General features: G+C 47.0%; 1 protein-coding gene and 2 non-coding genes across 3 annotated transcripts; 2 read left to right on the plus strand and 1 right to left on the minus strand.

Annotated features, from left to right (window-relative positions):
* Window positions 1-3,728: 3,728 nt before the first annotated feature.
* Window positions 3,729-16,219, minus strand: LOC133354133 (olfactomedin-4-like). Its single transcript, XM_061570731.1, has 5 exons — window positions 16,032-16,219; window positions 14,493-14,657; window positions 11,338-11,550; window positions 9,144-9,294; window positions 3,729-5,027 (listed from the first exon to the last, which is right to left on the minus strand). The coding sequence occupies exons 1-5, from the start codon at window positions 16,089-16,091 to the stop codon at window positions 4,195-4,197; spliced, it is 1,422 nt and encodes a 473-aa protein (XP_061426715.1). The 5' UTR covers window positions 16,092-16,219; the 3' UTR covers window positions 3,729-4,194.
* Window positions 16,220-17,098: 879 nt separating this feature from the next.
* On the plus strand, window positions 17,099-17,262 carry LOC133354306 (U1 spliceosomal RNA). The gene has a single exon (XR_009756566.1). It is a non-coding gene; the product is annotated as a U1 spliceosomal RNA (small nuclear RNA).
* A 627-nt stretch (window positions 17,263-17,889) lies between these two features.
* On the plus strand, window positions 17,890-18,054 carry LOC133354307 (U1 spliceosomal RNA). Its single transcript, XR_009756567.1, has one exon. It is a non-coding gene; the product is annotated as a U1 spliceosomal RNA (small nuclear RNA).
* The last annotated feature ends 6,739 nt before the right edge of the window (window positions 18,055-24,793 follow it).

The raw sequence follows: 24,793 nt of genomic DNA on the forward strand, positions 1-24,793 counted from the left end.
CGTGAACACTGGCAACACGTGTTGATTGTGGTTCTCACAACCCTCTTACCTGAGCAAATTGAGATAGGCTGTCAGAACCATTGACGTTGGAGATATTTTATTTGCGTAACGCTTATCCGATTATGATTAATGTAAGAGACAATTCAAACATTAGAACGTGAGTCATCGTGTAAAGGAACACCAAATCACTCAGTTCCCTCAATGTGGTCTCTCCACCCCCCCACCTCCACATTATTCACATTGAGCCCCCCCTAATTTCAGTCGTGTCCCCCCAACAGATAACTTCACTTGTTTAGCGAACCTGCTGAACTGGGCTTTTCATTTGATGTTGGTTTGACCCCGTTGGTTTGACTCCGTTGGTTTGACCTCGTTGGCTTGACCACGTTAGTTTGACCTTGTTGGTTTGACCCCGTTGGTTTGACCCCGTTGGTTTGACCTGGTTGGTTTGACCCCGTTGGTTTGACCCCGTTGGTTTGACCACGTCGATTTGACCCCGTTGGTTTGACCTGGTTGGTTTGACCTCGTTGGTTTGACCCCGTTGGTTTGACCTGGTTGGTTTGACCTCGTTGGTTTGACCCCGTTGGTTTGACCTGGTTGGTTTGACCTCGTTGGTTTGACCCCGTTGGTTTGACCTGGTTGGTTTGACCTCGTTGGTTTGACCCCGTTGGTTTGACCTTGTTGGTTAGACCTCGTTGGTTTGACCCCGTTGGTTTGACCTGGTTGGTTTGACCTCGTTGGTTTGACCCCGTTGGTTTGACGGCGTTGGTTTGACCCCGTTGGTTTGACCTGGTTGGTTTGACCTCGTTGGTTTGACCCCGTTGGTTTGACCCCATTGGTTTGACCCCGTTGGTTTGACCTGGTTGGTTTGACCGCATTGGTTTGACCCCGTTGGTTTGACCTGGTTGGTTTGACCTGGTTGGTTTGACCTCGTTGGTTTGACCCCGTTGGTTTGACCTGGTTGGTTTGACCTGGTTGGTTTGACCACGTTGGTTTGACACCGTTGGTTTGACCTGGTTGGTTTGACCTCGTTGGTTTGACTCCGTTGGTTTGACCCCGTTGGTTTGACCCCACGCCTTGCGGTCATCCTCACGAAGTTATTCTCTCATTTCCTGCAGTTGGTTCCCATCGGGCGTTACGGTGACTTCTGGGTCTTTACAATCTTTGTTTCTCCGATCGTCGGTGAATAATCTTGATTTGTAACTTTCGTGACTGCAGGCATCCATACTCAAGCGGTCGTCCTCAGGCGGAAAAATAAATAACCCAGCATTGGAACTGCTGAACCAGCTTGTGCTGCCATCGAAACGTCGTGATATATTATTTTTTATTTTATTTTGTTTTTCTACCTACGTGACTTTACCCAAAGAACCAAAGACGTCGGTGAATAGCCTGGGCTAGGTGACGTCTCCTTGTCCTGCTACCTTGCGAATATGTATTTTGGAACATTAAGCAATCTCAGTTGAGCAAGTTACGTGTTTGTTGGCGGTTTTGGTCACGCCGGTGGCTGTTTGCGCAATTTGATTGACATCACCCCCCCCCCCCCACTGCATTCGTTCTCATACAATGCCTACCCTCAAATTTGATTTACAGCCATCGCCCTCGCTTCCATATCTCTCCCCAGCCATAATTAATAATTTACTGCTTCAAAACCGAAGTAAAATGGACAAACATTCTCGCGAGGATATTCCCACGCAGATAGTGTCGCTACACAAAGTTCCTTTACTATCGCGGCTCGCAAAATACATTTACTTTTCATTAAACGTCTGCCTTCGCTCTCACCACATTGCCAGTAACCGAGGTGGCAACTTTTTAAAACGAAATCTGTTGAACATTACTTTGAAACCAATATTTGGTCAGTTATTAAAATAACGCTGAGAGTTCAAAACGAATAGAATGTTACTTTTCATGGAATATTCTGTTTGCTTAATCTTATTTTTGCGTGGCGTGTTATCCTTTTATTTTACCAGGTAAGGCCCCACTGAGCTACACAGCCCTTTTTGAGAAGCGATCTGGGAATCTGGCCATCACAAATGGTAGCTTCGACGCGAAGTGGCTCACCATCATCACGTGCAAATGTACAGCAGAAGCCAAATCTTCTAAACGTGGCCATACGGTGATCTTGTCGCGAAGGAGAAAGCAGCAGAGCTCCCCAAGGCCCTCCCCAAGGAGTAGCTTCGAAATGATCTTCATTCCGCTTTGTATGTATTTGGGTGTTCAGATCGTGTTTCTTGTACCGATTGTTGTTGTAACGTCCTTACCCGCCCGACTGGACGTCTGGGAAAAAGAGCTTTATAGCTCATCGGATTCCTCCAGTATGAATAAATATTCTGATTTTACTGGTAGGAACAAAGTGAACCAGCCTACAATAGATTATATCGTCCCTCCGTCTGTCCGATGTCCGATTAGGTGTAGCAACATCGCCCCCTACTGCAAACACTTGGCAGGACCCTACAAAAACCTTTAGACTCAGTGAGGCTTTCCTGGCTAAACAAGTGTAACATTCCCTTATAATTCCCTGAGATAGTTTTTAATTTAAACATTTATATTAAAAATTAACTCACAGCGGCCTAAAGCCTACAGCTAGGCCTAAAGCCTAGAACTAGGCCTCAAACTCTCCCTTCGTATCGTACCCCCGCCATTTCATTTTATTATAGCCATTCATTTGTTCGCTCCTACCAGCCGTCCCCGCAGGGACCTGTTATCAACAGGTCATTGGCAAAGTTCTGATCACCTGGCACGGCACATGAAGATGATACTGCGCCTAATGTCGCAAGGATTTAAGATCTACTGCGGCATCACCGTGTTGTCGCAACCCATTGCAAAATGTTTGCGTGCGAGTAATGTATATTATTGGCATGCGTGCTGTGTGTATTTATGTAAGCGTTATATATCTGTACGTACATTATTTATGTGCTGCGCAAGCAGTGGCGGCTGGTGACATTGCCACGTGGTGGGGCCGTTGTGAGTGACCTCTGAAAAGATGGTGTTCTAATTAAGAAAAACCTCATCATGTTATTGGCCTTCCCGTGAAAGTGATACAACTGCCTAATCGACCAATGTTAGGCATTTATAAACAATACGAAAGAAAACAGCTAATCACTCAAATGCTGATCCCCATGACCCTCAAGTCAGTTAATCAGGACCCAGTTGCTTGACATTCAACTTCTCCTGCATAGTCATCCTTTCAAAGTGAATTTTCCGGAGTGACTCCCACAGTGTTTGTTGCTAACTCTTCATTTGTTGCACCGATTGGCATCGCTATTGCTGTTTCTTCCTCGAGCGTGGAGGTCGTGACCTTCTGCTATAATTGCACAGTGCAGCCTCGCGTTGTGACATCATCATTACAGCCACCGGGCGCCTTTGTCACCGCCCTGAATGGGTCTCAAACAAAGCGGCGGCGACGCTTGTAGCTGATCGCGATGACTGAAGAAGTGGAAATCACATTCTTGGTTCTTTCGGTAAAGTCACGTAGAAGGGAAATAATAAAATAATAAAAACATTATAAAAATTATCACGACGTTTTGGCCACAACGCAAGCAGCCGTCCTCAGGTGAATAACAGAGCGTCCTAATGAACACTGCTAAGCTTGGCAGCAAAATACGCTGCCAAGCTTAGCAGTGTTCATTAGGACACTGGCTTTCCAACAGCTCTGTTCTTTGATCTTTACACCATTGAATCGTCGTTTAAAACACACAACGCAAAGAATGTTTTGACGTTCAGACGTTCATTTATTGATGCGTTCAATATGATCAATTGCTACACTGCGGTGCTTTATGGCCATGAAGATTCTTGAGTAGCCGCTGAAGAATGCTCGAGTCGCGCGTCCTCACGCGCCCGTTCCCCCGCCGGGTTAAGGCCGGCGGGAAACGTCGGCGCCTTCCCGTCGTGACAGCTGTCGGATGGCGTGCGATCGATGTGGGCCCGCATCAATCCCATCCTCGTCACGTGCGGTTCGTGTATGTTGTCCGTACTTACGCGTGTACGTCGAACTTCTTTCGCACCGTACGTAGCCAATGGCGTGCTCCCCCCCCCCACCTTATTGTCTAGGCAGATCTCTAGGATAATCATAATAATCATCATAATAATGCAAGTAAGAGTAACACAAACATTATCGAAAGGAGCAAGAAAGAACTTATCGGCAAAAAAAACATTCACAACACACTTATATCTGAACATTCTTATCCCGGCTCATGGCTATTACTGCTTGAAAATCAAATCGTAGGTGACGAGATAGCCATCGTTGTACATGTACAGCTTGTTGTCGATTGGATTGTAGCTCAGGCTTTGGACGACTTCCACCATTTTGTCCATCACTATCGGCTTTTCCATCACCGTCTCGCGACCCGTGCTCGTGTCGAACACGTAAAACACCTCCTCCTTGCTCGTGCTGACCGTACGAGTAGCGTAGAGCTTCCCGCATGCCATGAACGCGTTGCTCGCGCCTGGCTTGTACAAATTCGTCTTGACGATATCTCCCACCGAGAGGTCGGTTTTGTTGACCCTGCCCAACACCGCGTTCCCACCGCTCGCCTCGGTGGAAAAGATTAGCCAGAGCCCATTCTCGTCGACGGCGAAATCAAAGTCTTGCCAGGTGCTAGAGGAGTAAGAGAAACGGTTGTTGAACACGGCCTCGGCAAGGGGCTTACGCGACATGACATTGGTGTCCAAGTTCACCTTGCACACGTCCCGCGTGTTGTAGCAATTGAAGTAGAGGTGGTTGCGGTACACAACCATCCCCGCGCCCTGTGGCGTGTTGGTGTAGATCTTGTTTCCCCGGGAGTCGGTTGTGAAAAGGTTTTTGTCGACCGCGGCGCGAAATGTCAGCAGGTCGTTGTAGTTTTTGTGGCTTCGCAGGACCTCCATGAGACGACCGTCCGTGTTGAGCGGTGCCACCCAGTAGGACTCCTCTTTGCCGGCAGGAGGGTCACCGTCTTTTCCCCAGGCACCGTATTTGTAGGGGAAACCGCGCCAGTTGAGCTGGTGCAGCAGCGGCTGGCCGACGCCGACAAGATCGCTACGCTCGCAGCTCCCTGGGAGACGGGGGGCAGAAGTAAACGTGAGACAGAACAACGTGCAATAGGTTTGTCCGGTGAAGTGGCCAATTCTTGGTATGGCGGAATTTGAACTTACGAACGAGTTAGAGTGATCCCTCGGTTTTAACGCGGTGGATGCGTATCCTGAACATTGCCCACGTTCAGCAACAAAAAACGCGTCGAGCAAGGAATCACCGCATTCGCGCTTTAAAATCGGCCAGCAGTCATCACCAGGTTGGGACGAAGAACTGAGATGAGGGTACGACGTGTTACTGTATCATTCCGCGTGCCGTATCACTGTGCCGCTCGGCCGTGCAGCTCCAGAAAGCAGTTCGTCATCGACTGCTCAGAAACCGCGTTATAACGGAGCACATTCTGCGTTATAACGAAGAGCGTTCCGCGTTATAACAGTGCGCATTCCGCATTGCGCGAAAGCGTTTTGCAATGAGAGAAGAACCGCGAGTCGCAGCCGAAGACGCGTTGCTTGAAAGCGCATTAAAGCGAACACTTCCCACAAATATAAAGCAGTGATAGAACCAATGCTGGCGTGTGGTGCAAGAGATGTGGTGAAGAAGAAAAAAACGATCAGCGCCTTCGCGGCAGGTTACGGATATTCTCGAGAAGGTAAGGGAGGCGAGACTTAGATAGATGGGCACGTGACCAGAAGAGACAACGCCTTCACGAATGATAATGGAGATCTAGATTTGAAGTTTTGGTGACTGCAGGGATCCATACTCTTTTGTTCTTTCGGTAAAGTCACGTAGGTATAAAAATAAAATAAAAGAAATCACGACGTTTCGGGCGCAACACAAGCGCCCGTCATCAGGGTGAGACAACCACAGCAAGAAACAATTGCTGACGTGGGCAAAAAGGAGATGCCACTGGTGCAGGACAGAAGGAGCAAAGGGAGATGGAGGCTGCCGTGGGAGGATGCGGAGAAATTCGATGCGAGGGCAGCGGATGTGACGAGAGATGAGATGCAGAAATATAAAACTGTTAAAAACTCAATTTTGATTTAAAGATTACGTGACTGCAGGGATTCATATTCTTGGTTCTTTCGGTAAAGTCACGTAAAAAATATATATATAAAACAATAAAATTCTCACGACGTTTCGACTGCAATACAAGCAATCATCATCAGGTGTGAAATCATCATCAGGTGTTAAATCCACACCTGATGACGATTGCTTGTGTTGCAGTCGAAACGTCGTGAGGATTTTATTATTTTATTTTTTTATTTCCCTTCTACGTGACTTTACCGAAAGAACCAACAAACATGTAAAAAACTACTTTTATTTTACCAGTTAAGGCCCCACTGAGCTATGTAGCTCTCTTTCAGAAGCGACCGGGCCACAAATGATAGCTCAACCAAGTGGCTTATCATGTGGAAATTTACAACAGCCAAATATTCTAAACGCACGTTGATTCTAAACGTGGAAGGAAAACCCGAGGATCCGGCAAAAAATCCACGTGACCATGGGGAAAGAGACACCGCAAACTCCAAATATACAGCAGGTATCAGGGTCATGTTTGAATTCACGATTTCCAGAATACCTGGCGAGGTAGTTAACATCTCGCCACCGTGCCACTGTGGCATTTTCTTTCTCCCGCAGAAAGAAAATCTGAGCCGACCCCATGCAGAAGTCATGGGGCTTTCGGCTTAGAATAAGAATAAGCAGGTGGAAAGAATCAAAGGCACGGATTATGTTTGCGTCTCCTGTTTGATGCTGCCAGGATTAACACCACCTCCCGACTGAAGGCGTGGTGAAGGTGTTCCTTCCTGTCTGGATGTCTGGCTGAGGTCCTTGGGGAATGATCTAGCCAGTGATCTCTGGAGGGACATTATTTATGCTGAAACAATAGTCCAGTGTTTCTTCACCTTTTCTGCAGCCTTGCAACCCCTTTGGTTCTGAGTCGTAAAAACATGTATAATGTTAACAAATACCGAGGTTTGATGAACCAAAGTAGTTGTACTTACGTGCCCGTACTTAATTTGTGTTTTCGATTATTTACCTTCTAAAAAAATCTGGCCATGTCTCGCACCCCTAGAAAGAGCATCTCGCACCCCCCAGGAGGTGCAGAGGTGCACCCCAGGTTAAGAAGAAGAACCACTGCCATAGATTCTAGTTACCAAACTTCCTGCTTTGGCCAGGATGGTCCCGGGATAAGAAGTCCGTTCCAGTTTTCCGAAGCATTTGCAAAACTCTGTTTTTTTGTTGTTGTTCCCGTTTAAAATATCTGGCTTCGTGCTCGACTCATGATGGGGGCAAAGGGTAGGGCTACCTGAGTAGTGGGCGGGGCTACCTGAGTAGTGGGCGGGGCTACCTGAGTGAGTAGTGGGCGGGGCTACCTGAGTAGTGGGCGGGGCTACCTGAGTAGTGGGCGGGGCTACCTGGGCCGTGGGCGGGGCTACCTGAGTAGTGGGCGGGGCTACCTGAGTAGTGGGCGGGGGCTACCTGAGTAGTGGGCGGGGGCTACCTGAGTAGTGGGCGGGGCTACCTGAGTAGTGGGTAGGGCTACCTGAGTAGTGGGCGGGGCTACCTGAGTAGTGGGCGGGGCTACCTGAGTAGTGGGCGGGGCTACCTGGGCCGTGGGCGGGGCTACCTGAGTAGTGGGCGGGGCTACCTGAGTAGTGGGCGGGGGCTACCTGAGTAGTGGGCGGGGGCTACCTGAGTAGTGGGCGGGGCTACCTGAGTAGTGGGTAGGGCTACCTGAGTAGTGGGCGGGGCTACCTGAGTAGTGGGCGGGGCAATCGAAGTCGTGGGTGGGATTACTCGATTAGTGGGTGGGGCTACCTGGGCAGTAGGCGGGTACTCGTACCCTCACTACCTGGGGCTTGGGGATGGGGTGTGGGTGGGACGGGCCAAGGGAATGGTACCAGGTGAGGCCCATTGAGCTATATATCTCTTTTTCATAAGCGACCTGGCTATCAAAAATGAGAGCTCAACGAATTGGCTTATCAGGTGGAAATGTATAGGAGCCGAATACTGTAAACGGATGTTGATTCTAAATGTGGAGGGAAAACCCGGAGGGCCCAGAGAAAAATCCACACGTCTACGGTGAACAGATGCGATCTCCAAATATACAGGCATCAGGATCGGGATCGAATGCAGGACCTCCTGTATACCAGGCGAGGGAGTTAACGTCTCATCCCTGTGGGGCAAAAAACAACGCTTTGTGGTATGGCAGTTCTCTAGTGGTTATCTTACAGTGAGAATGGCCAGTGGCATAAAAATGTGGGTGTTTTTTTCCACTGCTGACTCAGCGCGGTCAAGGGCGGATGGCGATATCTCCCCACTTGACAGAGCAGGGGGTCACTTTGACATTTCATTTTTTTAAAACACATGGAAACCTCTGCGGTCTAGCGTAGAAATAACCGTGGCCTGGATGAAGCTGCGTTATAACTCTGCATGAGCATGCTTCATTGCAAGGCCCGTGGGCCCCTGGTGGCCTTTAGTGCGGCCCCCGACAATCCACAGAGTGAAGTCACCCCCCCCCCCCCCATCATCATCGTTGTGCTGCTGTCAAACCCAGTAATGGTTTCAAACGCGTGGCAGCCCTCGCATTGACGATGTCTTAGGGGCCGTCCATAAATGACGTCACGCGATTTTTGACGAACTTTGACCCCCCCCCCCCTTCGTTACACGGCGTCACAAAAAGTCAGACCCCCCCCCTCAAATATGACGTCACAAAGCTCTGCCCCCCCCCCCCCAATTTTTTGTTAAACATGCTTCAAATCGCTTTAAACTATTGTCATTGTAGTGCGTATTGAATGTGGCGCTGCACTCTGATGTTGTAGGAGAAAACATTTATTAAAAAGTCTATTTAAATAAGTAGAACGTGTTGTCGATATTCATTTAAAGTTGTGCATTTTGATGTGACGTCACATTTCTCACCCTCCCCCTTCGTCACACATCGTCACAAATGTCTGACCCCCCCCCCCCCCCCACCTAGGTGCGTGACGTCATTTATGGACGGCCCCTTATCGGTGGAAGTGCCCCCTCTAAAAATCGAGCGAATACCACCGCTTTATATATACATTGTCCCCTTGAAGGGCAAATGTTCGAGTAACTCGGTCCGTCACCCATCTCTGCGCTGTGCGCAGCGTCTTACAGTGTGGGAGCGGACGAGGCGTGGAGCTGTGGTTCTGAGACTGGCACTCTTGCAGACGTCTCCGCAGCCCCGCGACCTGCCGTCGGACCTCCAGGACGCTGTTCTTGTCGAAGCGTTCGAGCGCGTTCACCGTCGCGCTCACATTGCCCACCTGACACCAAGGAAATCGTTCTCGTTATCGCCAAGCAGGGCAGGGGGGGGTTGGCTCGCTTAAAACAAAAACAAACTCTGCCTCCTCCTCTCCCTCGTGACTGGGGAAATCTTAACAACACAAAGGCTAATATATCTCCCCACCCTAGATTTGAAGCTTTCGTGACTGCAAGGATTCATACTCTTAGTTCTTTCGGTAAAGTCACGGAGGTAAAAAATGAAATTAAAACTTATAAAAAATAAAACAATCGATCTTGATGCAGCAAATCTGGCTGTGACGGTCCCACCTGATGACGGAGACTTGTGTTGCCTCCGAAACGTCGTGATTTTTAAATCCTTTATATTAAGTTCGCTTGCTTGCTTGCTTTCGTGCTTGCGTGCTTGCTTGCTTGCTTACGACCGTGCAAATCTTTCGGTCGTTTTTTTAACCCACTTCCCGTGATCCAATCGAGCTGACATTTTGCACACAGACTCGTTGTGCGAGACAATTAATGTTCGTGAAAATGTTTAGGAAAAACAAATTAAATATTTTATTACCAATTGCTTAATACTGGCAGACAATCATCTGACCCATAGGTGGCAGCCATCTCAAGCCAGATGACGAGAGGACTCTAGCCGCCACGCATATAAAGGATTTATAGTGAAAAACTTTGTTTTTACGGGTTATACTTATTATTGTTTCATTTTTATTAATTTCATTTTTTACCTACGTGACTTTACCGAAAGAACTAAGAATGTGTATTTGTTTGTTTAAAAATAGATTTTTGTTACATTTCCAACACTTTTGCACTCATATCGTGTTTTTCTTATTGCTTGTTGCTGGAACCTTCTGACCCCGTGCCCGTACTGGACATCTGTGAAGAAAGAGCTTCATAGCTCATCGGATTCCTGTTCCTGTCGTCTAAATCGAGATTCTGATTCTGTTGTGAAGTTCCCTCCCCCCGTGGGTGTCGCCCTGCCTCGCCACGAGAAGGCGATAGAGCAAAAACAATATGGTACTCCGCCTATAATTAATAATATTGTACATTCATCGCTTACTTCAATGAATTATTAACCCGTTCTGTCGGTCTGTATGGCATAGTGTTAGGCTTTACCCTTCCTGGCCAGAATACAGGTGTTAAGATTAAAACAGGAGGACTTCTCCACAAATCTGACTGTCGCCTGATGAAGCTAGTTGTAATTACTGGCGAAACGTCGTACTCAGATTGTAAATGTTGTGGCTTGGCTCTCCAACACACAACCGGTGTGCTGTACTAGTGACGAATTGGCACATTCTGTTTACGTGCCAAATCTTACTAAATTGGCCGTGTTGGGTGGTGGCGGGTTGCAACGACACATTTCTATATTTACGCGATCTAAACCCAAAACAACCTCTATTGTGGGTGCTAAGATGTTCAGTCACCAAATAGACACAAACAGACACCTTGTCACCAGGCATGTGAACTCACCACACCCAGTGGCACTGAGAACCCAGCGACCATCACACCACCGTAACTACACCACTCGTCATTACAACCACTACCATCTCATGCACAATGTATTCATTGTTATAACGTGCTTTCTATGAAGGCGCTGCTATATAAATCTGTATAAAGGTTAAGATTTGGTTTTTTTAAATCCTTTATATTAAGTTCGCTTGCTTGCTTACGACCGTGCAAATCTTTCGGTCGTTTTTTAACCCACTTCCCATGATCCAATCGAGCTGACATTTTCCACACAGACTCGTTGTGCGTGACAATTAATGTTCCTGAAAAAGAAAATTCCAAAATTTTACACTTTTTAGGACAAAAATATATTTAATTACCAATTGCTTAATGGTGCAATGCAATCATCTGACCCATAGGTGGCAGCCATTTCAAGCCAGAGGACGAGAGGACTCTAGCCGCCACGCATATAAAGGATTTATGGTGAAAAACTTTGTTTTTACAGGTTATACTTGTTTTTGTGTAAGGCACCTTGAGACACGATTTTCATTTCGACGGTATACAACATTCAAGTTGTCGTCGTTTGCCGCTGCTGCTGCTGCTGCGTTGGGTCTCGTTACCTCTTCCAGGAGGATCTCCAGGACGGGATTGCTGACGGCCATCGTCGACTTGAGCTCCAGGATGAGCAACTCCATCTCCTTCACCTCGGCCCGCAGCAGCTCAAAGTCGAGCTCCGTGATGGAGACGTCGCCGAGGAAGGAGCTCTCGAGCCTCCGGGTCAAGTTGGCGAGTCTCACCGCGTACAGCGACACGGTCGCCTCCATGTGCTGCAGCTGTTTACATGGAACGTTGTCGTCGTCGTCGTCATCATCGTACGAGTGACATGCAAGTCGGGCGACATCAACACATTGGCACATCCCACTGCTGCCCACCATGCAGCCCCGCAGCAGCCGATAGCAAACCTTTCCAAGCTCTATCCAGGCTCAAATGCTGCTTAACTTCAGAGAAATGCAGGTACGGGGACTCATCTACTTACGAGCATTCGACTTACGAACTTTCAGAGATACGAACAAACCTGTCCGTATCTCCATTTGCCTGTTTGGACCGAGAGTCGTAAGTTTAACCGCCGCGCAATAGATGGCGGTTGTGGAATCTACATCTGTAGAACATGAAGAACAAGTGGCATCTACATCTACAAGAGATTATACAACTTTTAAAGCCATTCCTCGTGTTTAGTGTACATGCTGTACAACATGTTCAGAATCGACGGGAGTAAAGTTGGACTTACGAACAAATCGACTTACTAACAAACCCCTGGAACCTAACTCGTTCGTAAGTAGAGGAGTCCCTGTACGTCGGACTTCTTTCGCACCGTACGTAGCCAACACGTGCTCATCATCGGGAGGCGGGACGCAATGATTGGGATTCTTTTGCCACAGTGTCTCTCTCTGTGTGTCTCTGTGTTGTCTCTCTCTCTGCTTGTGTGTCTGTCTGTGTGTCTCTCTCTCAAATTTAGTTCTACCTGATGACGATTGCTTGTGTTGCAATCGAAACCTCGTATTCTATTATTTAACTTATTTTTTTCTACGTGGCCTTACCGAAAGAACCAAAGAGTAGTTTAGTAGTATTTGTTAGTTTTTATTAAGGAGATTTGTTTACCTTTCCTATACTTTTGCACTCCTATCGTGTTTTTGTTATTGCTAGTCGCTGTTACGTTCTGACTCCGTGCCCCTACTGGACATCTGTGAAGAGCTTCATAGCTCATCGGATTCTTTCTCCTTGTCGTTTAAATCGAGATTCTAATTCTGTTGCGAAGCTCCCTCCCCCCGTGGGCATCGAGAAGGTGGCGTACCCCTGCCTCGCCACGAGACCGTGGTAGAGCAAAAACAATACGGAACTCCGCCTATAATAATTAAGAATATTGGCTATAATAATAGTTCGTTTCAATTAATAATTAACTAGTTATGTCTGTCTGTCTGATATGGCATAGTGTTGACTACATTATTTTTGTAGGCTTTACCCTTCGCCGGCAAGAATACAGGTGTAGTGAGAGAGCGCCATCCAGTGGGTACCAGAGGGCACTATTACGTCATCGGCATCCAATCCTAAGAGGGAATAACATCTGGGCCAAAGGTGATGGGCGGAGTCAAGTGGAATGCTTCGGGAACCATCGGGAAGGTTCCTCGAGGAGGCGTGGCTAGAGGCAGAGCCTAGCTCCGCCGGGGAGAACATACAGTGAAGGAAAAAAGTATTTGATCCCCTGCTGATTTTGTACGTTTGCCCACTGACACAAAAAATGATCAGTCTATAATTTTAATGGTAGGTTTATTTGAACAGTGAGAGAGAATAACAACCAAAAAATCCAGAAAAACGCATGTCAAAAATGTTATAAATTGATTTGCATTTTAATTGGCCATGGTGGAGAATTTGGAATCTGATTGATTGATTGCTTCTGTGAACAGGTGTCTTTTATACAGGTAACGAGCTGAGATTAGGAGCACACTCTTAAAGGGAGTGCTCCTAATCTCAGCTTGTTACCTGTATAAAAGACACCTGGGAGCCAGAAATCTTTCTGATTGAGAGGGGATCAAATACTTATTTCTCTCATTAAAATGCAAATCAATTTCTAACATTTTTGACATGCGTTTTTCTGGATTTTGTTTTTGTTATTCTCTCTCTCACTGTTAAAATAAACCTACCATTTAAATTATAGACTTTGTCAGTGGGCAAACGTACAAAATCAGTAGGGGATCAAATGCTTTTTTCCCTCCCTGTAAGCAAGGGCAGGGGAGGACTCCTGGTCGGTGTGGGGAGCCTGGGGTCTGGACTGCATCGCTGCTCGTCATCTCCTCTCTTCGCCACCGGCCACGTGTCCGCGTTCGCCAGTGAAGCTCGCCCTTCTCTCCGGCACGCCGCCAGCCAACGGCGAGACCGGGAGAGCGGAGCAAGCCTCGCGGGTGGACCAGAGAGAGAGAGAGACGTCTCGTCCATGGCATTGTAGAAGGGAACTCACCCGGAGAGGGAAGGATCGGAGCTGTGCAGTACAACAGTGAATTAAGAAGCACTCTGACAACAGTCGTCGTGGAAGTCGTACACAGGCGCTAAGTTGTTCAATCACCAAATAAACACAGGTAGACAGCCATCACGAGGCATCAAAATGGATCTCATCGTTGATATAGCATAGCGTTTCCCCTTTGCAGGCGTGGATTTTCCTTCGGGTGCTGCGTTGCTCCCCAGTGTGTTTTCGGGTTGTGCCGAGTCTTGTTCGGCATGATGTCCGACGTTTCATGCTCTCGGTTTGCTGAAGCTCCCAGCAGCACACAATGCCTTGCTGATCTCATCAAGGAGCGTAAACCATCAATCATCACGCGAACTTCGGTGGTTATCCTCCCAGCAGCGGCTTTTGGCTGGCCATCAAACAAAGGCGGTGGTCACCACATCGCGTGCTTTGAGATGTGCTTCTGCGGCCGTCCAGAACGCTATTGCTTCCGATAGCCACTGGGAGCTGTGCCCTTTTCAATCATCATCTCGATTAAAACTAATTTCTTTAGAACTGCTTTTTGTGTTTAGTTTGTTGTCCTTCCCCCGCACCTCCGATTAGCGCGGTTGGCTACGTACGGTGTGAGTTGTTGTATGCAAGCGCATTGTTGTTACTGTGACTTCGAATAGAATGATGGAGTCAAGTGTGCGGCAAGCTTGTTCCAGGCCGGTTCGCTGCAGATGAGAATGATCTGTCCAACCCCCACGCGTGATTGTACCCCACTGAAGCACGCACCTTCTGAGCCTGCGCCTCCACGCGTAAAGCCAGAGTCCGTGAAGTCTCTTGCAGAGACTCGACACGATCGGCTGGGAAGACGGAGTCAGCCACGAGGACCGTGCATTGGCACATCCCGTCCTGCGCTTGGGATGCATTCACACGTGGGGCCCATGATGCCTCGACCTGCAAACACAAAGGTCCCCCCGGCTTGGAGGAAGTGCTGTTGGCAAACATCTATGGAGGCCGGCACGGCACACGAGGGGGTAGGTGGCCAGCACCACGCCCGAATACCTTTACCTGCACAAAGACAAAGACCCCCCCGTATAACCTTAACATACTTTTGGGGCTAGTGATGTTAGCGAGCACCTATGGAGGCCGGACGGCACACGAGGGGATGGGTGGCCAGCACCAGGCGCGTCCACCTATGTCTCCCCCAGTGTCGATGTTTAACAAACACCGCATCAGATACTAATTTAAGGCTGAGTCGACCAAGGGGAGGCCCAGGACCGGTTCAGATATTCGTCACCGATGTTGACCGTGAGCGGGAATCGAACTCAGTTCGCCGGGTTCATGGCGCAGTGCGCTAACCGCTGCGCCACCGCTCACCAGACACACAAAGACACACACACAACCACGAAGATTCACAGCGTGCATGCTTCATATAACATGTCAGGTGTTGTGAGCAAGCTCCTATGAAAGTTAGCTGCGGTGTGGCCAGAGGCATTCCCAAACAACATTTATCTCCCTAGTGCTGCGATTGGCCAGGCCGTCACTAACTCGTTTGCGGCTGAGTCGACCTCGGGTAGGCCAGGCGAGATGCAGTTATCAATGATGATTTTCGGTACAGTCTGTAACTGAAATGAACGCGATACATTGTTGGCTAGTTGTAATTGAGATAATTAAATTAAAAGTTTAATTAGTAATAAAGTACAGTGATATTTTTAATCCACTGCTGGATAGAGAGGCTTACCCAAGCTGCCGGTTACGGGAGTTGTTGAGCCATACTTCACCACGCTGGTCAGTGGGATGTTAGTTATGAAGCGGGAGACTGAGCAACGGTTCGGATAATTGTCACTCACCACTGATGTGAGCCGTGGGTGGGAATCGAACTCAGGCGGCCGGGTTCAGTAAGCACACGGGCGCCACGATGGCGAGATGTTAACTACCTCGCCTGGTATACAGGAGGTCGTGGTTTCAATCCCGACCCTGACGCCTGTATATTTGGAGTTTGCGTGTTTCTCTCTCCCCGTGATTTCGTTGATTTTTTCTCCGGGTGTTCCGGATTATGCCTGCACATTTAGAATCAACATTCTTTTAGAGTATTTGTCTGCTATACATTTCCACATAAGCCACTTCGTTTAGCTATCTTTTGTGACCAGGTAAGAGCCATATAGCTCAGAGGGCCTTACCTGGTAAAATAAAAAATAGTTTATAATGTCTATAGTTTACACACAGTAGGTCCAACACTCCAAATTGTATATTTTATAGATAAAATACATATTTGCGGCCATTACACAACTCAAATACAGCATCTATTTTTAAAGCACCATACGTTACCTTCAATACCACCATCCAAATGAGGCATGAGACCAGGATACATTTTCCCATGGTGAACATCGTTCTGAAGACTCTGGACGGCACGGCACTACCACACACACACACGCCCGCGCGCAGGATTTGAACTCAAACTGGTATTGAGAATATTTGGAACCAACTGCACAGCGACTTAACAAAACGAGCAGCCTCTCTCTCTCTCTCGGTGGAACGAGACAATTTATTACCGAGTCAGAATTCTGGGTAAAAAAAATGTTTATAAAGGGGAAGGGAAGATTGTGGAGGTGAGGTGGGGGGAGGTAGCTGAGATACTGAGATAAGATAAGAGATGGAAAACATTTCCTCGGGAAATCCAGAGGAATGTTTTATTGTTCTCGGGCGAGATGTGGCTGGATGTTTCAAGGCCGCCCTTTGAGGGATGTGTTTGCCGCCCCGTGTTTACCAAGGCGAGCTTAAACTAACGAGCAGGGCACAGGCAACATTGGTAAAAGCGCTTTTGAAAAGGCGCGAACAAACATTCCAATTTAACACGTAGGCTTTCGCGACCAATATTATTCATAATGAAGGTGTTTGGGTTAGATCGCGATCTTACCCAAAAAAATCTTTATTTTGAAGAAAATTCCAATGTGGGACCCTCCTCTTGAAAATGTAATAGATGTCTGTGTGTCCCGCGCGTGACGTCACTCCACGTCGGCCAGCCCCCCTCATTAATAATCATAAACAGGTGACGTCCTCCACATGGACCCCTGTCATTAATAATCATGAGCGGTTGACGTCACTCTACATGTAGCACCCCCCTCATCTCATTAATAATCATGAGCAGGTGACGTCAGTCCACATCGAACAGCCCCCCTCATTAATAAAAATAATAATAACATCCATTCATTTATTTAACTTTTTTTTCATTACAGCCACGTAAAAGCTGGGCTTTAGACTTTCGTGACTGCAGGAATTAATATTTCTGGGTCTTTACCGAAAGAACCATAGAATACGTGAAAGCCTTTGAAGGGCCCATAGAGTAAAGGTACAGGTTTCTGGTTCGTATAGGGATAGTGGGAGCAGCCCAACTCATACTTACCTGACAGGGGCGGCACCATGATCACTTAGGTGGTCCTCCCAGGGCGAGGCTCATCCATTGCACTGCGGGTGGGTTGACCCCTGCGATTTCCCCAAATGCGGGAAACTCGACTGTGTAATTTGTGGTACTGGGGGACTGCGTTCGCGCTATCCTCCGATAATAATAAAAAAAATGATATATATTTTTGTCACATTATAACATGCAAAAGATTGTTTGCAGGAGCGCTCATGGGGAAGGTCATTATTTTTTGAGAATGCATTTAGCCAGAACAGACCGTTGCCATCGTTAAACGAGTTACTACTATAATGAGTCAAGAATGTCTTTGCGTTCCTCACGGGACGACACTCCACGTCGGCCAGGCCCCCTCATTAATAATCATGACCAGGTGACGTCAAACACATGGATCCCCCGTCATTAATAATCATGAGTGGGTGACGTCACTCCACATGTCGCACCCCCCCCCCCTCATTAATAATCATGAACATGTGACGTCCTCCAAATGGACACCCCTCCATTAGCATTTTACAGGTAGGAACAACAGTTCCACACTGCCCACCAGGGATTATTTGTCTGTCTGTCGTGTTTACAATTTAGAGTTTTATTCATATAGTTTTCATATATAACATCCATTCACTTATGAAACTTTTTTCATTACAGCCACGTAGAAGCTGGGCTTAAAACTTTCGTGACTGCAGGAATTCATACGTTAAAGCTTTTGAAGTGCCCATAAAGTAAAGGTACAGGGTTCTAATTCGTATAGGGATAGTGGGAGCAACCCAACTCATACTTACCTGACAGGGGTGGCACCATGATCACTTATGGGATCCTTTCAGGACGAGGCTCATCCAATTGCACTGCGGGTGTGTTGACTCCTCCGATTTCCCCAAATGCGGGAAACTCTACTGTATAAATATTGACTTTAAGCTTCCTTGACTGCAGGAATTCTTTAGGTCTTTTGGTAAAGCCACGTAGATCGAAAATAAATAAATAAATAGATATCACGACGTTTTGATCGCATCACAAGCAATCGTCACCAGGTGAAAAAACATAGCAGCAGAGCTGCTGAAGCAGGATAATATGGAGATTTGAGATGGGTTAAGCCCAAGGGTAAGTGGACGGGTCTAGAGATGGAATTTGCATGTAAATGTAAGATCGGAGAGCTGAGCTACCTCCACGACGACGCAGCTGTGGAGGTTGCCATTGCATTGAGAGTAGCATGCCAATGTAAGAGAACTACCGCAACGGTGGCTGTGCAAGTGAGACATCCAGTGACTGGCCGATGCACCACCCGGCGCACTGCCCGTTGTCATCTGCCCTCCGCGTTGTTGCTGAAGGGCGACTGCCGCCAACTCCCCAGTACTATGGGAACCTCATTTGCCAGTAAAAATATGATTATTGGTTTTTTACCCTTCTATCTGGCAACAAAACTGACACCTTTTAACAAGACCAATTATCATATTTTTACTGGCAAATGAGGTTCCTATAGTGTAGATGCTTGCCCCGAGCTCTCATACTCTGATGGTGCATTGTCTTTGAGTTGTGCGCTTTTTGGCGTCATCTGGTCCAACCCATGTGAGACTAGGCTCTAAGGAAAGCTGTCTCGGGTGTGGACCAATCAACTTCAGGGATAGTGCACATTATCAGAGTTATGTCTTTTGTTTGTATTATGACTGCAGGTATTGCGGTCTATGCAAACATGACTCCTTGTAAAAAGGTGTCAGTTTTGTTGCTCCCCAGTAGTTGTCCTTCGCGAGCATCCTCTTCCACAGAGGCCGCCGATCTTGCGAGTGTAATAAGCCACCTAGCACCTGCACACGAGCTGGTTTCATCGCTCCGTCTTCACTGCGGTCGTAGCCTTCGGAACGTACCCCATTCATTGGCTGCCACCCTGTTGTTGTTGTTGTCTACCACTGTTTGTGACGTGTCCTGCCCACGACCACCTGCTTGCAATCGATGAGCACCATACATACATCGCATGGATGATGCCACCTGCGGTACGTTCTCTCATCCGCGTGCTCCTCTTGCAGTCTCGAAATGTAATTCCGAGCGTGCATTTATCCCCGCCTCTGTGCGCACTCTTCAATTTGTTATTCCGTGTTGTTGTTAGTGATCACGTTTCTGAATGATGGTGGTATTCACCAACTATTAACGTTCTAAATACAAATAATTTCGTGAGCACTCCAACCTTCTCCCGCTTGTCTCGTTATTTCATCTTATTGATTTCGGTCTGAAAGGGCATGATTAATTCGATAATAATTGTTTTAGTATAAGAATTATGTTTTTTTTTATTTAAAGCTTTCGTGACTGCAGGGATTCATATTTTTGTTTATTTCGGTAAAGTCACGTACCGAAAGAACCAAGAATAATTATTATGTAATTAATATTTGTGTAATAACAATTATATTATAGTTATAATGAGTAATAACGAGTATATTATGTCATTATTGATATAATTATTATATAATTGCTAGTAATGATATTATATTGTAACTATAATTATACTATAACAAATAATGATATAATTATTATTAATCATTAGTCATAATTAATAATTACTCATTAGTTATTATAATATAAACATCGTGTATATAGTTTGTTTGTGTATTTTAGTATGATAGTTATTATAATGATTACTAATTATAATTATAACAGTACTATTGATAATAATTATAATGATTTAATAATTATAATTTAACGAAAAAATACATTTATTATTAATTATTTAACATTTGTTTATAACGATTATTAATTCAAATGATAAAAATTACACATCATTAAATTATTATGAATAATGAAGAAGTTCTCAGCAAATTGTTTTAAGGAAACGTCGGGGCAGCGTGACAGACAACCACGCTGCCCCGATTGCAGCTGTGTGGGGACTCATCGCTGTCGGTGACCCAGAGTCAACGGGGCAATTCGCGAATCACAAACTTAGGGGCCATTCTTTCTATACCAGAACCGCACACGGTGCGTACGGCCTGTTCTCCGACAACGCGGTAGTATTTGTCGCGTTCCTGAAGAACACCGCGTTATGGAGACACCCGTGTTATAATAATTAATAATATAGGGATAAAGTGCGGTCCGCGATAACACGCGAGATGCGTACGCATGCTGAACTAAGACCGAGGCGCACAACCACTCATTCTTACTCGCGCTGTGACGTAGTCTCGTTCGCTCGATCGCGTTATATCCAATTCGCATTCCGCGTTATGAAAAAAAGTGTTCCACTATACATTCATCGTCGCGTTGTATCCAATTCGCGTTATGAAAACAACACGCGGCGTTATAGGAGAACATTCTATTTTACAGAACGCAGGATGATGGGCTGAGTCGACCCTTACATCTTTATCGTGAGTTATGCCTCCATATCTCTCCCTGGGGGCAACAATCTGCGATTGTCAATCAGCAAACCTCCTGTCTGCTGCCTTCACGCTCCCACTGTTTGCGTGGATCCCTTCGCGTGTGTTTGTCTCGTGCCCTCCGATTGCCCTTCTCAGTCTATCCCCGATCGTTTGGCAGAATTCTGTGCACTCAAAAAATAAAAAGGGCAGCGCGTTGGCGAGATGTTAACTCCCTCTCCTGGTATACAGGAGGTCGTGGGTTCGATCCCGATTCTCCGGATTTTTCCTCCACAACATGCCGTTCAAGTATTTGGCTGCTATACATTTACACAGATAAGCCACCTCGTTGAACTATCATTTGTGATAGCCAGATCGCTTCTGAAAATTAGCTATATAACTCAGTGGGCCTTACCCGATAAAATAAGAATAGTTTATAGTTTTAGTTTATTTTAAACTCTGCATCCGCCGTCTCCGTGAACATTTCTCCTTTTTACTAAACGCGTCTTCTCATGAAAACCCAGCATTGCGTACGAGGGTATAACGCCGGTCGGCTGTCACTGACAGGAGATCCGAGGTGGCACCTCAGTGCATTTTAGTGCCCCGTAGATGTGGAAAACAATAAAAATAACGTAAAGGACCGTGGTCATTTACAGCCAACGTCAGTTTACCGTGGACAATGAGACCCAAGCCGAAACATAACATATCAAAAAGAATGTTAAAAAATATACATTTTTATGATAGAATATAGTATTGTCATCAGTATGACATAAATATACCAAGTTTGCAGTCGATACCACATTGGGAATTGGGTTAAAATCGAGTTACAAGATTTGAGGATTCAACAACAACAACGACAACAACAACAGACAGAGTGAGTTAAAAGAAAGCGTGTCATAAAAACTGTTTATCCGCAGCAGTAGCGCCACCGCAGGAAGTGGAGTAGACTCAGTCGTACAAAAGGGGGCACCAGACGAGGGGGGGGGGCACATGGACCGGGAGAGAGAAGGGATGCCGGAACGGAAGTCCCCAAGACAGTCAAAAAGCAGCACGGCTCCAGATAAGCAGCAGGAAGGAATCAGGAACGACGAGGCAAAGCAGGGAAAGGAGGGGGAGAAGGAATGAATGACCAGGCCCAAGATGTCGGAGTTGAGAGGCTGATGCTGCCTCTCGTCCACGTTGCACCCATCTGTCACCCTCATTCACCATCGCACTCCACCATATTCCTCTTTCACTACCCCTGCAACGTCAGCAGCTCCATTCCCAGTCCCTGTCCCTCCATCCCTTCCGTCACCTCCCTCCCTGACAGCCGCTCCACCCCCACCCGTTGCTCTCCTTTTGCCCCCTTGTGTGTAAAGTGCCCTGGAAAGGGCGTGGCGAATATAAATCCTTAACAGAATAGAAGTGAGGGAGCGATTCGGAAGGAGCGTGGCGGAAGTGAGCTGATACAGGTGTAGTGGGTTTGAATTAGGTGCACACACACGCAGCTTGGAGGCAACACTTTATTAAACGGTAAGTAATATAACACTGTACATGAGGTGGTGACCACCTTCCCCACTCACTAACACTCTGGAACGCGACACAGACTGGACCAGGCAGGCAACGGCCTGCCTGGTCCAGGACGACGACGACTCGGGACTTGACGACCGATGATGTCTTCACTTTGGAGTACAGTACAACAGCCTCGCTCTGCGTTCACACCACGCTTATATCTGCTTTGGCGTGGCCGGCTCCGCCCAGGCGTGGCTGGCTCTGTCCAGGCCACGCCTCCCTTCCCAGGCCACGCCTCCCTTCCCCCACCTCTGGGAAGGTCCGGATCCCTCCACCACGTGACCCCCCAGGCACCCCCTTGGGGCCCCCAGCCCTCGTACGGGCCGACACAGTAGTGACGTCATATGTCACTACACAGGCATGCATTGTCACCGAATCTGAGTACCTGTGCAAAATTTGGAATTGATTGGACAACAGGAAGTAGACTAAATTTTGATTACAAGATTTGACCACGACAAACATAGGAGTCAAGTTAAGTAAAACCGTTGAAAAATCTCGTCGTGTGATTGGTCTTCCCGAGAAAGTGATACAAATGTCTTATCTACCAACGGTAGGCATTTACAAACATACGACAACAAAACAACAACGCACCCAAATGCTGTCCCCGTGACCCTCAAGTCCACACCGCACGACCCTTTTGACACTGCCAAAAGCCGTGAGCTGCTACATTTGCACAGTGCAACCTCTCGCGTCGTGACATCGTCTCACGACAGCCACGGGCGCCTTTTTCGCCGCCCTAAATGGGTCTCAAATGGCGTGGCTAAAATGCGAAGCTGATCGCGATGACCGAAGGGGAAATCTCTCACTCGGACGCCTTCACAGCCGCCCGAGACCTCCCCGAGGCACAAATCAGACTTAAAATGTTATCTTCATTGTGCAATTCACGTTCAAAGAATCGTTATATTTAAAAGCTAAATTTGAAACACAACAAAACAATTTATAGAAAAGTATTTTATAATTACAAAAATTATTTACCATCGCCCCCTAGTGGACGAACCGCGCCTGGGTGCTGTGAATACAACGACGCTTAGGGGCCATCCATTTAGTAGGTACGTTCCGCAAAAAATCTGTCAAAACTTGACCCCTTCCCCCTCCCTGTTCCGCACGCGTACTCTTTACCCCCCCCCCCCCCACCGCTTGATGCACCCCCCCCCCCCAAAACCTATAGAACGGCCGATATTTAATCCACGCAGAAACGATCAAGGATTAATGATATTAACCTGTTTAAGCAAACAGATAGTCCATCGCCGGACTATCTAACTCATTTGAAGGCCAATGTAGACAAATTAGGCTTCACCCCCCTCCCCCCCCGTTTCCTATGCGTATGTAGATTGTCAGTAGACCCCCCATACGCAAGCGGCACGCATTTGGGTTAACCGCCCCCTCCCCCCTCCATGCGTACGTTCTAAATGGATGGCCCCTGACTGCGGTGAGTTTGTTGACTGCGATGTGGCCCACTCTGGGCTTCTTCCGCCAGGGCGAGGTCGTTTCGCCGTCACGATGTTGGAATGCAACATTCTCTGAACTGAGACGGGGGGTGGGAAGGGATTAAAGTCGCGTTGCAACATCGCAAAGGTCGGCCCGAGTGCAATCGTAGGTTGGAGACAAGCGCGATGATTGGGCACGTTTGCCATTGTGAGTGAGCGTCGAGAGAGATGAGAGTCGTTTGGGGTTCGCAGCTGGCAAGGACTTGACAGGAATGAACACCTCTTTAAAAAGAAATCAAGAATACAGGGACTCCTCTACTTACGAACGAATTAGGTTCGAGAGCTCTGTTCGGAAGTCGACTTGTTCAACTTTACTCTTGTCACTATGAGACCTCCTTTACCAGTGGCAAAATATAGTAATAGGTTTTAACCCTTTCAACTGGTACAAAAACTGACACCTTTATACAAGGGATCATGTTTGCAATAACCACAACTCAAGCAGTCAAAATACAAACAAAAAGAAACAACTCTGATAATGATATGCACTGTCCTTGAAGATGAATTGGTCCACACCCGAGACACCTTTTCTTAGAGCCTAGTCTCCAATGGTGTTGGACCAGATGACGCCAAAAGGCTCTCACTACTCTGATAGTGCGCTGTTTTTGAGTTGTACGCCTTTTGGCGTCATCTGGTCCAACACCAATGGAGACTAGGCTCTAAGAAAAGCTGTCTCGGGTGTGGACCAATCAACTTCAAGGACAGTTATCAGAGTTGTTTCTTTTTGTTTGCATTTTGACTGCTTGTGTTGTGGTTATTGCAAACATGATCCCTTGTATAAAGGTGTCAGTTTTTGTACCAGTTGAAAGGGTAAAAACCTATTACTATAATTTGCTCTTGTCGATTCCGAACATGTACGGCGTGTACACGAAACACGGGGAATGGCTTTAAAAGTTGTATAATCTCCTGTAGATGCCCACTGGTTCTTCACATTCTGCAGATGTCGATGCCACCACCGCCATCTATTGCGCGACGGTTGAACTACGACTCTCAGTCCGAACAGGCATCTGGACATACGGACAGGTTTCTTTGTTGACTTGAAGCTGTCGTGACTGCAGGAATTCATATTCCCTGTGTCTTTCGGTAAAGTCACGTAGATAGGTTAAAAAAAAATAACAAACATTAATCCTGATGATGACGAACGCTTGTGTTGCGATCGAAACGTCGTAGTTTTTTGTTATTTTGTTATTTAAAGACCCAACGAATATAGGTTTATTTGTATCTCTGAAAGTTCGTAAGTCGAATGCTCGTAAGTAGAGGAGTCCCTGTTTAGGTCACAGCAGTGGCCAACTGGCGTCTCCTGAGCCGCATGTG

This window comes from Lethenteron reissneri, chromosome 46, assembly GCF_015708825.2.
Source record: "Lethenteron reissneri isolate LAM-NWPU_2019-01 chromosome 46, ASM1570882v1, whole genome shotgun sequence".
Classification (NCBI taxonomy): domain Eukaryota; kingdom Metazoa; phylum Chordata; class Hyperoartia; order Petromyzontiformes; family Petromyzontidae; genus Lethenteron; species Lethenteron reissneri.